The 16,813-nt window shown below is 43.0% G+C and overlaps 1 protein-coding gene across 9 annotated transcripts in view; it reads left to right on the top strand.

The window, feature by feature from the left end:
* DDX4 (DEAD-box helicase 4) overlaps positions 1-8,955 on the top strand; it is a 114,984-nt gene extending 106,029 nt beyond the window's left edge. For all 9 annotated transcript variants that reach the window (XM_019517848.1, XM_019517845.1, XM_019517852.1 and 6 more), the window contains 3 exons: positions 6,389-6,659; positions 6,766-6,873; positions 8,209-8,955. In XM_019517848.1, coding sequence (XP_019373393.1) covers positions 6,389-6,659; positions 6,766-6,873; positions 8,209-8,292 — 463 coding nt within the window. In that variant the 3' untranslated portion in view covers positions 8,293-8,955. The remainder of the gene's footprint in view (positions 1-6,388; positions 6,660-6,765; positions 6,874-8,208) is intronic.
* The last annotated feature ends 7,858 nt before the right edge of the window (positions 8,956-16,813 follow it).

Here is a 16,813-nt window from a genome sequence, read left to right as displayed (position 1 = left end):
GTAACTTTCTGAATTTAGTGGCACTCCATTAAAAAAAACAAGCAACCCACCCTCTGTTACAGTGTACAAAAAAAAGACTAGAAAAAGCATATATGTATAACCACAGTGCCACACTGGTACCTGGTAGTGCCCCATTTGAGGATCACCGCTTTAGAAGAATGTTATTATGAATCCTGTCAAAATGAGGTCTGAAAACCTCAGATCCTTAATTGTTTCAGGGTCCATTGATGCACAGAGACCAAGGGTCAGATTTTATCGCACTTTAAAGGTATCTAATGGTACTTACGAGTTAGTGTGAGGTCTATAAATTGCATTTTTTTTAATACAAAACAAAAATCCTTCTAGGAGTGAGGGCTTTGTGCAAAACAACATGTACACAATTTACAGTAAAACCACAATTTTCCCTAGCTTGGGAGAAAAGTTGTTTTCTGCATATTGCCTAAAAAAGGAGGAAGGTGGAAAGGAAAATGGAAGTCAGGGGATAGCCACATAAAATGGGGAGAGGGGAGGCTCTTCCTGCAGGATGAAAATGCCTTTGCAGGGCAGCTGGGTCCCTGCCATAGAAAGGATCTGGTTGTCTCGTGTTATATGGTAAAGCTTGGTAGCAGGACCCCAGTTGTAGAGTCCCTTCTGGAAGAGCCTCCTGGAGTGGGGCCTCCCGCCTGTCCCAGAGAGCAGGGGAGAAAGGACTGGTTCCTCATCCCCTCCCTATTCTCGTCTAACTCCTGCCTCGCTCTTACTTTTCAATTAGGGCTGTAGCCTGTTACCCGAAAAGAGGTGGACACTTCCCTATGTCTTAGAGAGCCAGATCCTGTCCCCAGCTGTTTCCAGGTCTAGCTCCACTTAATATGTGGAAACAGAGTTTCAGCAGGGCAGTTTGACCTGGGATCAGGCATAGTGTGGCACCCCTGAAAGGATCTCATAATTAGTACCAGCTTTTTTCCTCTTGAACTCATTGGATTTCTCTTGATTTTTGAAGTGAATTGCAGTTGGTGATACTCTATTCCTTTGCCTCTGGACATCAGGGTCATCCATCATACCTGCCTTTTATTTTTCTGTCCTCTTGGGATGGGGTCCACTGCGAAAAATGCCAGTGTGGCCTTTTTTACTTTGAGCCCACCTAATGGTGGGGGAGGCAAATCTAGGGAGGGATCCTATTGTTTGGGGACAAGGTTGTCTACCTCATGGATTGCTCTTCCACATCCTTTAGGTTTTGTGCCTGTAGAGCAGGCTCTGTCTTCGCAATTGACTAAATGCAGGCTCTGTCTTTGCAAGAGACTGACTTGGCATCCCAGGTGAATTACCAGGAGTTGGTGTTGCGGAGGACCTCTGTTCAAATTCTTCTATATCTGCAACACCTTGGGCAGAGAAGGCATACGTCTCAAACAGCTTCTTGGTTCAATATTAAGTTTTAATTTGTTACTGTGAATGGGACCTTTTCCCCCCTGTGTACTGTTGAAGTCTGGCAGGAAATTCATCCATTTTGTTTTTTCTTCTGATTACTCCTCTCCATGTTACTCTCCTACTCCTTTACTTATGGGTGGCTTCCTGCTGCGAGTAAAAGTTAGTGAACAGTAGTGACAATTGCTAGAGTTAATCTTCATGCTCATTTCTCTCTTTCTACTCACCTGACTCTTGCCTCCATTTCTTGTTAGAGTAAGGAATGGAGACCTTAACCCTGCTCGTGACCTACCATATATACAATATGACAGTTTAGTTTTGGAAGATGAAGAATTTAGAGAGCCCAGACCTGATTTTTGTCTCTGGGAACTGCAGGAAAGGGTTTGGCCAGAAAGTAGCTGTTATGAAATTTGGGTAGATAAAATTAAACTTTCCCTTCCTACCTCCTCTTTCAGAGTCCTATGAAAAAGATCTACGGAAATGCTCTTCCCTATGATGTAGTGAAATAACAGGTGGATGATTTGTATAAATGTTGCTTGATTACTTATTTGTAGCCTGGCTTTTTTTGGTCATTGCATGGCATTAATCCAACGTCATAACACAAAGGTCAACTTGAAACTGCTTAATGACACATGTATCATTTATTCCTTAAAGCACTGACTTTGTTTACGGTCATCAAAATATTGTTTCTTCTCAACATTCCTTTCCTACTTGTTTACTTAATGACTCATTCTGGATTTTGGGAAGAGGCAGGTAGACTCCTTGTTTTCATTAAGCATTTATTGTAACCACCAACCCCTGAATCCAAAATGATCAACAGACCACTTCTTGCTTATGATATCACTCTTTTTAGTAAGGCAGTAAACCGTTACTACATCCCCTTGTCTCAGGGGAGAACTTGATACACACTTGGTTACAAAAGGAACCTAAGCAAAGCAGAAACATTGGTAAATTTATTTGTTTAGACCAGCCTAATGCACCAGTCTGATCTCTTCGGTGGAACTGAGGCACGTCCAGACCTAGTGTGGTAAACAGGTGGAATGACGGAGATGTTCTTGATTCCTATGGAGAAGACCACTAGACATCTCCATTCAATATGAATGAGGGGTATATGCCCTAGCTTGGACAGCTTAGATCCCTGGATCTGGGATCCAAACTTTCTGTTGTAGGGAAAGAGCAGGTACATGTCTTGGAAGCATGCCTGGTGTTATAGTTCTGTCTCTGGTCCTTTGTCTGTTTGGCTTTCTCACAAAATTCTGTGGGTTGGCAAGTTTTAGAATCAAGTACTTAGTAGGTCTGTATGGAGTTGGTGACTTATAAGCAACTCAGCTGGACTTCACTTATGCTCCAGTGGCATTGAATGGTAGTTCAAGAGTGCTTCGTAGAGATCTTCATTCTTCCAGAGCAAATTCTTCAGAGTCTGCATGTTTTGCTTCTCCATTGCTATGGGGAAAACATGGACTACTGGTGACACGCTAAAAGTCATACTGGGCTGCAAACTGCTTAAACACTGCTCCAGAAAACTGTGCGCCATTATCGGTTCTTAAAACTGAAGGTATGCCATGATGTGCATATATATACTTTTCAATGCCATTATAACTCTGTTGTAGTGCTCTGTAATTGTACCATCTCCAAGTAATTGGAATAATAATAGCAACAAAGTAAACAGAACCCTTCCAGGTGAATAAATAAGCTCCCAACATGTGCCACAGATGATCAGTTGTAAGGCATGGCTTCACACAGGCTGGTTGGTGGTGTTTAGTGCATACCTTACAACTGGCCACCCAGTTCTGTATGTCATCACAAGTGGAAGGCCAGCAAACTGTGATGAGCCCTGGCTTAACATTTTGTAATGACTTGGTGAGCATCTTGATTTTTCTCTAGGATTTCCTGGTGCAGTGTTGAAGGTATCAATACTCTGTTGTGGAAAATGAGTGACTAAGTCTCTGACAACATGGAGATTGAGTCTTTTGTTGGTAGTTTGCCAGCTCACATTCCTTGAATCTTACTTGAAGCCATCTTTCCAAACAGTACTTCTTTGTCTTTTGGCGAAAGGAATTGGCTTCTTCAGCTTCCTGAATTCTTGTTTGCAGTGAAGCAGATATGGGTATTCCATTCACAATATGGTCCACATTTGACACAAAAGCAATAGAGGCCCAATGGCCCGCTTCCTGACATTGTTGTAACACTCCTCCAAGCCTGTATGATGAAGCATCTGCCGCAATATAAGTTTTTCATGTTGGCTTACATTAGGCCAGTATCAGGGAGGAACTAAGTATAAGATTTGATCTTGTTGAAGGCTGACTGTTGTAGAAGTCCCTAGAGCTATGTGTTCTAGTCTCTTAAAGGCTTTGTTACCATTGCTTATTTTGGCACAATACAACCCAAGTATGTGGCCATGTCTATAAATCTGCATAATTCTTAGACATCCTTGGGTTCTGAGAACCTCTTGATGGCTGCAACTTTTGATGGCTCTGGTTGGATTCTTTGTATTGTAATCCAATATCCCACAAACACGAGCTACAACATAGCAAAGGTGCAGTTTTCATTCAATGTAACTTGAGCTGCTTGGAGTTTTCTGAGTGTTGCATCCCCTCTTGCATCCTTTTGTGCCTTCGTGGTCCCAGAAAACAATATCATTGGCATACCAAAGGACACCTTTAGGCCATCCAGTATCTATGACACCCAAAACTGAAAGAATTCAGGAGCTGATGAGATTCATTTTTCCATTTGGATGCTACCAGTTCAGAAAGTTGTTAGATTGGATGATTCACCAGCTAAAGCAGGGGTGGGCAAAATGCAACCCGTGGGCCAGATGCGGCCCACCAGGCCATTCTATCCGGCCTGCGGGGCCCCTAAAATATTTAGAAAAGTAATATTTGTCTGCCCCCAGCTGCCTGTCATGCAGCCCTTGATGGCTTGCCAAAACTCAATAAGCAGCCTTCTGCCCAAAATAATTGCCCACCCCTGAGCTAGCCGAATCTGCCAGAACTCTGCCTGAGCATCCAATTTAGTGAAAGCTGTGGTTTCTGCAAGTTGAGCCAAATTGTGTTCCGTAGATGGAAGAATGTCTGTCTCTGCACATGTATTCATTCAGCTGTGTGAGGTCAACACACATCATAACTTTACCATTGGGTTTTGGCACGATCACCATCCCAGAACACCAAGGAAGAGGTTCTTTAGTCTTTGTAATTACTCCCATTTCTTCCGTGTGTGTTAGCTCTTAAACTTCGTCCATTTGTAGCAAAGGTACCTGTATTGGAATAGTTAATACATATGGAATGGCATCACCTCATGAATGGCACGTGCCCCCGGCGGCTGAGGGGGCACAGCGGCAGCAGGACCGTGGTGGTGGTAAGCACGGAGCTCCCACAGGCGCTGCCAGCACTGTCGTCAGGGGGATGCCGATCAGGGATTGGAGGCTACTCTCAGGCACCATTGGCAGTGGCCAGCGGCAGTCATGAATGCCCACAGATGCTGGTGTCAGTGGCGAGTGGCAACTGCCCACAGATGCCACTGCCACTGTCAGCAGTGCCTTTTTGTAGGGCATGCATGTGCACTCCCTATGCATCGCCTATGAATCAGCTTTTAGGTGTATTTCATATTTACTTGACACTTTTCCAAGACTAGAAAAGACAGATAGATATTTGGTTCTTTAGTACTGCTTTAAGGATTTCTGGTCTGCTATTTCATCTAGTCAATGGACAAGTTGCAGTGCCTGTATGGCCAGTAAGCCCAGTAAAGGCACAGCAAGATTACCAATCACACAGACTTCTTGCTCATCTCTCCTTCAATGTCATCTTTGCATTAAATGATCCCAGTATTTTGAGGGTAGTGTTGCCTGGTCCCTGTAGCTGTTGGGTAGGGGTATGGAGAATCCCATCCCTATGTGGGCTGTAGTAAGAATCAGGGATAGCTGAGACTGCTCTTGTATCTATTTTAAATGGCATTGGTTGTCAGTCGAGCTCAATGTCTGTCATTCAGATTCCTGGATCTGATAAAGACTCTGTAACTTCATCTAAAAGTACTATGAAGTACTCTGGATCCTGTTGTGTGACTTCACAGGCTTCAGCGGTGGAGGAAGAAACTATAAAGACTAGCAACTTTTTCTTTTTACATTGCCAACATGTACTGGCACCAGCAGCTTGTCCTGGGGGCCTTCCAGGGCTGCAGCTGCAGCGATCCTACCAGGCAGAGCCTGGCCAGCAGCTGCAGCGCAGTTCCGGGTGGCTTGGCTCCACTTTCCAGCAGTGCATGCTGCCTGAACATGCACAGCTCCATTCTTTTCCCCCTGCAGTTTTTTTGACCCCTGGATATACATGGGTAAAAAAAAAAAAATTGCAGAAAAAGAAAACAGAGCAGCACATGCTTGGGCAGCATGCCCTTGCAAGGCGGAGAACATCAGACTGCAGTATGTGGTGCCGCAAATGTGTTTATGGCGCCACATACCACTTGACTGCGCTTGCCTGGATGAGCCCCATGTATTGTTCTGGATCTTAGAGAGAGGCAGGGAGACTCCTTGTTTGCATTAAGCCTTTATTGTAACCACCAACTCCTGAATCCAAAATGGTCAATCAGTTTACTTCCCATCAGTGACATCACTCTTCAGTAAGGGAGCTGATCCTTACTACTATGATGACCTCCTGCTTCTTCCCTTCCCCCTCCCAATTTACATCAGATACACTGTGTGAGTGTTGCCATGGTCATGCTAGTTTTTAAACTCTGCACATGTCTGGTGTATTAAAATGAATGCATTTCCCAGAATAGATGTTTGTAAGAAGCACACCAATGATACCTATTTTACAGATCCAAATGGCAAAATTTTAATCATGTAGGTATTCTATACTAAAAATTGGAGTTGCTCTTTTATTTTTCTGTATGTAACCTGTTGCTTTTTAGTTGCTTTATCTTGGTCTATAATATTTTTTTTACTTGCTTCTTAAAAGAGAAATCTGTTCTAACCTGTTTGATTTGCTTTCTTTTATAGAGATCGGGAGCAGAGGGAACGGGAAGAAGCTCTTCGGGATTTTCGTTCTGGAAAATGCCCTGTTCTCGTTGCTACATCAGTAGCAGCCAGAGGCTTGGATATTGAAAATGTTCAACATGTTGTTAATTTTGATCTTCCATCTACCATTGATGAATATGTTCACCGGATTGGACGAACTGGCCGTTGTGGGAATATAGGCAAAGCCATTTCCTTTTTTGATTTAAAAACAGATAGTCACCTGGCAGAGCCTCTGCTTAAAGTGCTTTCAGATGTACGTTCTACTCAGCTTTTTAAGTAGAGATATTAACTTGTTTTTATATTTTTAATGCAAGTAGGCAACCCAGTCATGACTTCAGTCTGTAACTTTTGTTCTGCAGGCTCAACAAGAGGTTCCAGTATGGCTGGAAGAAATTGCTTTTAGTGCTCCTGGAGCTAACTTTTCCATTCCAAGAGGAAGTATTTTTGCATCTGTTGATACTCGAAAGGTGAGTTTGGAGGAGAAATTGAAGTGCTGGCTTTTATAAGCTTGATTCTTGTCTGTATAAAACTGTCTCCAGTGCTGTACTCCTAGTGGGACAGTCCAGGTGAAATTTTTCTGAAAAGGTCGTTGGCAAAATACAAAGAGCTTAGGGGTAAGAAAAAGCATGGGAAGAAAGCTGTTTCATAGCTTCCCCTCTCCTGTTTGCCTGGGATAGGGTTTGTAAGTGGTGCCTGGTTCAAAAGCTTAGTTGATATAGTTTGGGGGCTATTTTGCAGGCTTGTTTGAAGGAGCAAGCTGATTGTGACTGATTTGCATTGCAAAAAGGGCAACATAAGGGTAAATAGGGCAAATATAATGTCCATCTTTCAAAAAGGAAAGGAGGAGGATCTAACTAACAGACCAGCGAGTTTGTGCCTGATACCTGGAAAGATCATAGAGCAGGTCCTGAAGGAATCTGTTTTGAAGCACAGAGGAGAACAAGGTGATCAGGAACAGCCAGCACGGGTCCACCAAGAGCAAGTCATGTCTGACCAACCTGATTTGTTCTGTGATAGAGATGGTCTTTCTTTGTGGATGTGGAGAGAAGAGTAGATGTGATGTACCTTTTCATCAGATGGCATCAAAAGCCTTCATAGTGAAGCTAAGGAAATGCAGATTAGATGAAATTACTGTAAGGTGGATATGTAACTGGTTGAATTGTGTCCAATGAGTAGTCATTAATAGCTTGATGTCTAGTTGGGAGGAGGTTAAGTGTGATCTGTCTGCAGGACAGAGGTCTGTCCTGGGTGCAGTATTGTTTAACATCTTCATTTAATGATGTGGATGATGGATTATCTTTTTAAATACCTGAAGGTAGTTTACAGAGAGTATAGAGAGGGGCTTTTTCCCTGGCTATAGTGAACAGGCCTTAAGTTTCAGCAGGGGAAATCTAGGTTGAAGATCAGGAGGGTGACTGAGAGTGGTCAAGCATTGGAACTGGCTACCCAAGACACTGGAATCTCCAAGTTTTCCTGGGATCTATACTTCTCAGGGTCTCTAAATTCCTTTTTAGGAGTCTTAATTGACTATTAATAGTTTAGTGTTTCCATATAGCTTTGTGAGTACTTATCTAATCTACTAGCTGAATATTTATGACTACACCCTTTAATCCTGTGCAAAATGGCTTCCAGTATTTGCAAGTAGGCAGCCACCGCCCAAATGCCTGTGACTAAGGTCAGTCCCTAAAAGTGAATCAACTAACACAGTTTCTACTGATGTACAACTTTTGATGGTTTTTAAAATGGATCAGGTTTTACATAAAAATATAACTACAGTTTGGTATCTACCTTTTGTTTTTTAGACTTACCAAGGCAAAGACGGTATGAATGCAGGAGGACTTAGCCAGTCATATGCTACAGGTTCAGCAGATGAGTCATGGGATTGAAAGGAAAAAGTGCCAAGTTTCAGATCTTGATTTTGTTCAAAAAGTTTTGTTTCTTAAAGACTTATAAAGCATAATCTGTTGCCTTTACTAAGTTTCTTGCTGATCAGTTCTGTAAAATTCTTTAAACATTTAAGAATCGGTTGTTGATGTTAACTATTTGATGCTGTTTTCATGAAAAGTGGATGTACTAATACATTGTGGTACTGGGGATTTGAGGTAACATCCACTTTTGGAATAGTTCTGTGAAAAGGCCATTTTTAGCAAGAGTTTTCTTACATACATGTGAAGTCTTGGGAAAATAATAAACAATGAAGAGCGTTGACTTATTTGCAGTGAGCATTCTTTATAAAATGTGTGAAACTCCTCCTCCTTTTTAATTTTCAGTTTTTGTTTGCTTGTTGGTTTAATTTAAAACCTGCAGATTCATCTAACTTACCATTTCAAGGTTAGTGTCCTTACTGGAAAATTGCACAACAGTTGTGAACAATTGGTTTTGAGAATGAAGACTATTACACAAAGCTTACTTGGTTATCTGCAATGACATTTTCAGGTTTAAGCTGTAGCATTAAAGGTTAGTTGTGAAGCAAAGCTTGTACCAGTTGAGTTGTTTAATAAACTGTTGTAAATGAGTCTTTACAAGCAGTCAGTAAAAACTGAAGGATCGTATCTTGCATTGGTAGTTATTTTTATATTAAGTACATGATGTAGGCTTTTTCATTCCTCATTCATATATATGAAGTATAAATTAGTAACATGCAATGAAGTCTGTGAATCTTTCTAGACTATCAAAACTTTGCATAAGTCGCAGCATTTATTTTTAAAATGTCTTCACTAGCTAAAGCTCACGTAAATTATAGGCAGACAGCAGTGTGGCATTGAACCTTCTAGCCTAATTCAAATATAAAAGTCTTGTCTGTCTTTGCACTCTGATTGGCTGATGGAAATGGCCAATCGGAGTGCTTCAAGCATAGGGCAGTGCCACCATGATTCTGAAGCAGCACTGAGGTCCAGACAGAGGGTGGGGGAGCCAAGGCCAGCAGCACTGAGGAGGGCTGGACAAGGCTCCCCCACCCCACTCCCTGCAATAGGCAGAATGGCAGTAGCATGGGACATTAGGTAATGGCAGTGTATCTCTCCTTCCCTACCACGGTCATTTTTGACAGACAATTGGCTGGTTTATGCATAAGTTTCTATAAACAGCTGTCCACTTCAATGCTGTGAAAGGACCTGCAGGAAGCCAGCATTCAAATATTTTAATATGTCTCCCAATAAAAATTGCTATTCCATAGTGTGTGTTTTTTTTTGTTTTTTTTTAAATCTGTCAAAACCAGTTTCATGTCCTATGCAGTAATTTAGTGATGACTTAGTTAAAGAGCACTTGGAAGGGCTGGATGTGTACAAGTCAGCCTGCCTGGATCACCTCCATCCACAGATGCTGAAGGAATTGGCCAGTGTCATTGCTGAGCTGCTGGCACAGCTGTTTGAGCTCTCACAGTGCTCCAGACAGGTACCTGAGGACTAGAAAAAGGCCAATGTGGTGCCCATTTTTAAGGGGAGAAGGGATGAGCCAGGTAACTTTAGGCCAGTCAGTCTTACCTCTATCCCTGGGAAAATACTAGAAAAAATCATCAAAGAGCAGATTTGTGAAGGCCCAGCAGGGGAAACGATGCTGAAAGGAAACCATCATGAGTTCGTTGCAGGTAGATCCTGCCTGACAAACGTTATAGCCTTTTATGACCAGGTCACACACTGCCTTGACACAGGAGCGGAGGTCGATTGTCATCTACCTGCATTTTAGGAAGGCCTTCGACACAGTTTCACATCCTATTCTCATAGGGAAGCTTATGAGCTGTGCAGTGGATACCTACACAGTCAGGTGGGTGGCTAACTGGCTTAGAGACTGCACCCAGAAAGTGGTGGCTGACGGGTCATTTTCAATCTGGAAGGAGGTGGGCAGTGGGGTTTCACAGGGTTTGGTCCTTGGGCCAGTATTATTTAATATCTTCATCAGTGATTTGGACGAGGGTGTGTTGAGCACCCTCGCCAAGTTCGAAGATGATACCAAATTATGGAGCAAAGTTAATACACCAGAGGGCAGGGAGCAGTTACAGGCCGACCGGGACAGGTTAGATCAATGGGGGGTACGTAATAGGATGCAGTTCAACAAAGGTAAATGTAAGGTACTCCACCTAGGAAGGAGGAATCCCCAGCACACCTACAGGTTGGGAGATGTCCTCAGCAGCTCAGAGGCTGAGAGATCTTGAAGTCAACTCTCCAAGATGAACATGAGTTGGCAGTGCAACAAGGCCATCAACAAAGCCAGCTGCACCTTGTATTGTACTAGTAGATTCATGACCAACAGATCGAGGGAGGTGATGCTCCTCCAAGCAGCACTAGTCAGGCCGCAGTTGGAGTACTGTGTCCAGTTTTGGGCGCCACACTTCAAGAGGGACACGGAGAATCTGGAAAAAGTTCAGAGGAGGGCCACCCACATGATTTGTGGTCTCTGTGAAAGACCCTACAAGGAGAGGTTGAGAGATCTGGATCTCTTCAGCCTATGCAAAAGACAGCTGAGGGGTGACTTTGTGGCTGCCTATCAATTTATCGGGGGGGACAGCAGGGAATTGGGGATGCGCTGTTTACCAGAGCGCTGCAGGGAGTAACTAGGAATAATGGGTGCAAACTAGTGGAGGGTAGATTTAGGTTAGACATTAGGAAGACATTTTTTACAATAAGGCTGGCCAGAATCTAGAATGGGCTTCAGAGAGAGGTGGTGCTGTCACCTAACTTGGAGGTCTTCAAGAGGAGGCTTGACAATCACTTGGCTGGCATTGTCTGACCTCGGGCCTCTTTCCTGCCAGGGGCAGGGGGTCGGACACGATGATCCATTGGGTCCCTTCCAACTCTATGAATTTCAGTTCCAATTAAAAAGATTTGTTGGAATGATGTACCCTGTTAACAGAAGACTTATTTCTCTGACCTCTTGAGGGTAATGTAGCAGACTGTTCCCTGGAAGGGAACTGGCCTCTACCTTAAGTATTGCAAAGAGATGCAATTCAGAGAAGAATCCTTAGCAGGCATCTCTTAATGCTTTAACTATTTGAAAACAAACCATTGAGGACATGCTTACTAAGTTTACCTCTCTTTTACGTGTCTTTGAGATCAACCTGTATGTCTGGAAATGTTTCCTTGGGGATCTAGTATCTCTTACAAAGCAAGTGTTATGACCACTGCCATTTCTGACATCTATGAGGGTGACTAAAAATTCCATTGAGGTCTTTGTGTGACTACTTGGCTATTTTCTTTCTGTCACCTGATTAAATGATTAATCCTTAATTTGCTTCCTTGGACAAGCTGAGAATTTTTCAAGAGGTGCTAAATTGTTTCACTGCATAGGCCTCTTCTGGCAAGTTGCGCAAGCAGTATAAGCTACAGGATATTCTTCATGCTACATGCCAGACTTCATCTTTCTCCAATGCAGGGGTGTCTAAATTAAATGGTATTTACTGAGCCTAAGTAGAAACGTTATGGACATGATAAAATTTCTCTAGGAAAGGAAACCATCACTTCTAGACAGATTACACAATTCAAATAAGTTACGCAAGGAAGTTTACTTCTCTAAATCCTTTATTGAAGACTCTTAATAAAGGAATATACTTAGACTAACTTCAGTTTTGGAGAGAGAGCTCTGGTTCTAAACCTTCCTTTCATATCAGTGTTTTAAAATTGGAAGCAATTTTGGCTGGCATTTGAGGCTTTTTCTACCCTTCTTTCAGGGCTGTACCTTCATAGTGGTTGTGGACCATGCCAGTAACTGCATGCATAATGCCTAACTGTTTCTTCTGTGCAGTTAAGCATACAGTTGTAGACTTGGAATACCCAAGATCTCATCCTCCATCTCATGGGGCTTCAGAACACCTGAGCAGAGACCCACTGTGGTAACCCAAAAATAGACTTGTCCAACTCTGACTCTAATTTGAATAGGATGTTGAGGGGTTTGAAAAGCTTTAGAGAAAAGAGACAAGAAAGACTAAAAGGTGGAACATCATGCCTTATTGTAAGGGAGTCAGATTATTTAGCCTAGCAAAGAGCAAGTTCAGGGATGTTTTAATTGATGTCAGAAGAACGAACATTTGCTAAGAGGCTCTTTCAATCTAGTAGACAAAAGAATAACAAAATTTAATGGCTGGAAGTTTTAAGTTAGAGAAATTCAGATTTGAAATAAATGCAAATTTAACAGTAAATTAGCTAGCTATTGAATCAACTTGGGAGTAGGCGTGTTGTCTTTACTATAGATTTTTAAGATTGGATATTTTTGTAGGCAAAATAAGAATGAATTTGAATAAGTCTCTATTTCCTGTGTTATGTGAGTGCTCACAATGGTTCCTTCTTGGGCTCCAATATGGAAATTATCAAAAACTGATATGCACAAAAAGGCAAACTTTTTTTGGAGTCTTAACCTGTTGATACTTATGAAGTGGGTGGAGTCTCCAGTTATCAGTTTAGAAGAGACAAGCATTTAGAAACTAAAGGGGGATTAAACTAAAGACCATGGGAATTCTTGCACATCTATCATGGCTGCCTTAAACTTTTGTTTTTTGGCATTCCATTACTGTTTAAACGTTAGCTGTAGCTTAGTATTTTCTCTAGCATGTATGCATGTTAAGCTTTTCACTGTATTGTTTTCATGTTCAAGAAGCTTCACAAGCGCATCTTACTGGGTGACAAAATTCTGGGTTCAGATGTTTACAAAATGTTTATACACCATACCCTAACAAAAGCAAGATAATCAAGGTTATGTAGCCTGAGTTTCTTCCTCATTGCTGTCCTAAACTGGCACATGCCTTGAAAGAAATATCTGATCAGAAATGTTAATCTAAGATGACAGTGTTCCTTCTTTAAACAATTAAAACCATACCAGCTGAAGGCCCTATGATAAGTATTAAGAATATCTATTATTTTGATTAAAATAGGAACCTCCACAAAATAAATAATTGGTCAGATTGTAGAGGAAAATAATTGTGTTAAAACATTCATCTGTTTAGTACTGTGGATGGAATAGTATCCACAAACTTTTTAGTACAATACTGCTTTTAACAAATTGAGTATACTGCTGGTGGTTTGTGTTTTTTCTCTTTTGGTAGATTTTTACCACATTTTACCTTCCAATACTGACTTCTTGCTTTTGTACAGAACGCGGCCTCACAGCTTGCATGGTCACTTTTAGGTAGTTGCTAAATTACTCATATAGGGACAAACTACCATACTGCTATAACATACCACATACATACTTGGTCCGTCCCCCTCCCCCCCTTCATGCTGCCTTTCAAATAACTTTGTAGTAACTGAGTGGCTGCAGCTAGGGAAGTTGAGCCTGCTGTCAGCCCCGTGGACTAACTGTGTGTGCCATGGCTGGAACCACAGGCCAGATCTAATCCTGAGACTGTGGCCATGTGCCAGATTTGGGGCTGTGAACTGGATCCACATGCTGTCCCAATCTGGCGCACAGGGTCACATCATCTAGCCAAGGGGCTCCCCATGGGTCTGAAGATTTGGTGGTGGGGGAGCAGTGGTTGCAAAAAAACTGCCACTGCTCTCCTGTCACCAAATTTCCAGACCAGCGGGGAATCCAAATGGGCTGAATTCGAGGACCATTGCCGAACCTACACTTATCACACTTTCTTGCATATAGTGTATGCTCTAAATTCCACCACCGGCTTTTTGCAGGCTGTATGCAAGAAAACATAGTAGTAGCTGCTATCACTTTTGGATGAGCAGCATATTAAAGCTACCTAGTCTTTGAATTGAGTCCTGTTTTGCATGCGTGTTAAGGCTCCCTCCACCTTTTCCTGGAAGTGGGTTAGTGTTTTGAACAAAGGGGAAAAGTAACATTACTTTTTCTGGTTAAATAGTTCAAGGATAATAAGAGTTATCTTCAGGATAATGGTATTTCTGTTTTGGAAGGAACTTTCCCTGATATTTGTTTCATTCATCCTGCTAATGATTTCTTAGAATTGTATCAGATTGTAATTCTGCCAAGAGGAAGGTTACACTATTACACTTAAAGTACAAACTTACTTTTCTTGTTTAGAAAGTGTTGCATGCATTACTCAAACTGAGAACCTGAACTCTCAAATGGAAATGTCTTGTTTAAAAAGTTGTTCATTTAATTTTAAAAGCGTACTTTGTGTTTTTTGTTCTTAGAGATTTTTAAATATGTAGGAAAATGGATTCCATTTTAGCTGTAGCTAATAGTCTGTCTTCACTATATGTCTTCAAGCAGTTGTTTCCAAACTGGTCCCTCAGTGGTCCATGAGAAATTCTTGTTCTTTTTGAGGGTTAACAGTGATATGCTGGTGCAAAAAAATTGACACGTGAAACAAAATAAGGGCAGAATTACCTACCAGTTTCTCAGATACTATGCCTTTATAGTGATGTAGGAAACAGCACAAAGATTGAGAAATAGGTGGTTTTGTAACATGTCCTCAAGGTATACCAAACTGGGCTCTCATAGCAGTGGGGAGAGCATATTCAAAAGTTGATGACGCCTCACTGAGACATCCCTGTCAAAATCTCTCCTTAAACTGATGTATGTGTGAATTTATCTAGCCTGAGGCCTTTCCATTGCTAGTAACTGGTAGTGTAGCATCAATTGTATGGTATCAAATACGTGGGTTCCAGCTTATTTAAGGGTTCCAGGTCAAAACCCAGTTCTTATTTTCTTTGCACTCTGAAGCTAATATGCAGGCTGTGGAGATCATAGTACTGATGACACTGTATTCACTCTTATTTAAGACTAGGTATTTCCTCCATTAACCTTTGCGAGGTGGGGAGGTGCAGAGAATGTCCCTCATCTTACAATAGAGTAAAGGACAGCAGGAGGCAGGCAGCTGCTGTGGCTCTGGCTTTGGGTCCAACTTCAGATAGAGGCCAGAGCCACAGCTGCTGCTTGCCCCCATCCTCCCCGACTTCCCCTGCAGCCTCAAGCCCCTGCTGCCTACCTTCTCCCACCACCTGTGCTGCTCTTCCCCCTCCTCTCCCCACCCTGCCATGCTCCCTCATGGTTTTACTTTGCAGTGGCAGGCTCTGTCCTCACTGCAACCTGGAGAGTGGAGACTGGCTCCAGCCTGCCCCTGTAGCAGCCGTATCAGCTTTACGCTGCTGGTACAGGGCAGGGTTGGATCCAGGCTCAGTACCTCCAGGCTTCAGCAGGGACAGAATCTGCCACGCATAGCAAATGGGAGGGGGAGGAGGAGGGGCAGATGGGGTGTGGTGTAGGAAGGGGGGATTTAGGGACCTAAGGCTGCAGGGGACAGAAGTGGGGGGGGGGCAGGTGGAGCAGGGACCTGAGGATGCAGGGGGGGGGCATGAGGGAGTTGTGTGGGGAGGGGAAGGGGGGAGAAAGGGAACAAGTTGCCTGCCCCCTGCCCCACCCCCTCCACACACACTATTCTCCCCCAGTGAGAATGGGCAGGCAGACTTTTTTTCTTTCTTTCCATAGGCAAATAGAAATACACTCTCTCATCTGTCATGTCTGGCTGGACTTCCAGTACAGATAGCTGAATACAGGTCCCCCTTGCTTTATGTGGGTTCTGTGTGCGTGCACTGGCTCTTATTCGATGACCCTTTTTATACCAAAAATTATGTGCGAGGTAAATTCACTCTTATACAATTGGTGTGGTGAAAGCCCGCAGTCAGCTGCTTTGTGTGGTGCATTGTGGGAGTGATGCGCACCAGAATATAGTCTCCTGCATGGATTTGTGCTCCTTGCTCGTTGTCTGAGACGCACGTTTCTGTAGTTGCCATCCTCATTATGGCTTCTATGCATCCCGCTAGCTTGTCTCCTACCCCTCTCTGTTGTTGGTGAGTACCAAAACTGTCTTGTAACAGTGATAGAAATGTGTCTGGGGGTCAGTACAGTTAAGGTCTTGGAACCTATCCCTGTTTGCTACATTGTAAGTGTGTTCCCTTTGTGTAAATTCGAGTTACGTGCCACTTTCCAGGAACGCGTGTACAGCATAAAACGAGGGAAACCTGTACCACCACCCAAGTGGCCTTGGTGTAAGAACTGACCAAGCGTGGGAGGAAGAGGTCCAGGAATGACCACTTGCAAGAACTGTTGAGATGTAAGGTGCTGGTCTGACCTCCATCTAGAGTACCAACATAGAGGCCAGTGGGATGACGTTTCTCCTCATCCTTCAATCATGCTGACAACAGCAGCTCAGGAAATTGAGACCTTAGTTGAATGGCTGCTCATACTGTTGACTGGGAGGCCTCTGTTATGAATGAGGTCTTGGCGCTCCTTCTATCACTGTTCCATCAGTATTCACAGACACTTCTGAGATAACACAGCCTGCAGCCAATGGACAGTTTGCATGCAGCAGCTGTAAACTAGTCCTCAAACTCCTGGAATGAAAGTGTGTGGACAGATGTACCCCCATCCATTCTACCCATGGGAAGGAGAATATTTGCTGCAGTTGTAGGGGGGCTGGACCCAATGATCTTGTAAGGTCCCTTCCAG

Source organism: Gavialis gangeticus, unplaced genomic scaffold (assembly GCF_001723915.1).
Source record: "Gavialis gangeticus isolate Ggan-Ray unplaced genomic scaffold, GavGan_comp1, whole genome shotgun sequence".
Lineage (NCBI taxonomy): Eukaryota > Metazoa > Chordata > Crocodylia > Gavialidae > Gavialis > Gavialis gangeticus.
The sequence above is the reverse complement of the archived record's forward strand: the minus strand, read 5'-3'. Positions and strand labels throughout refer to the sequence as shown.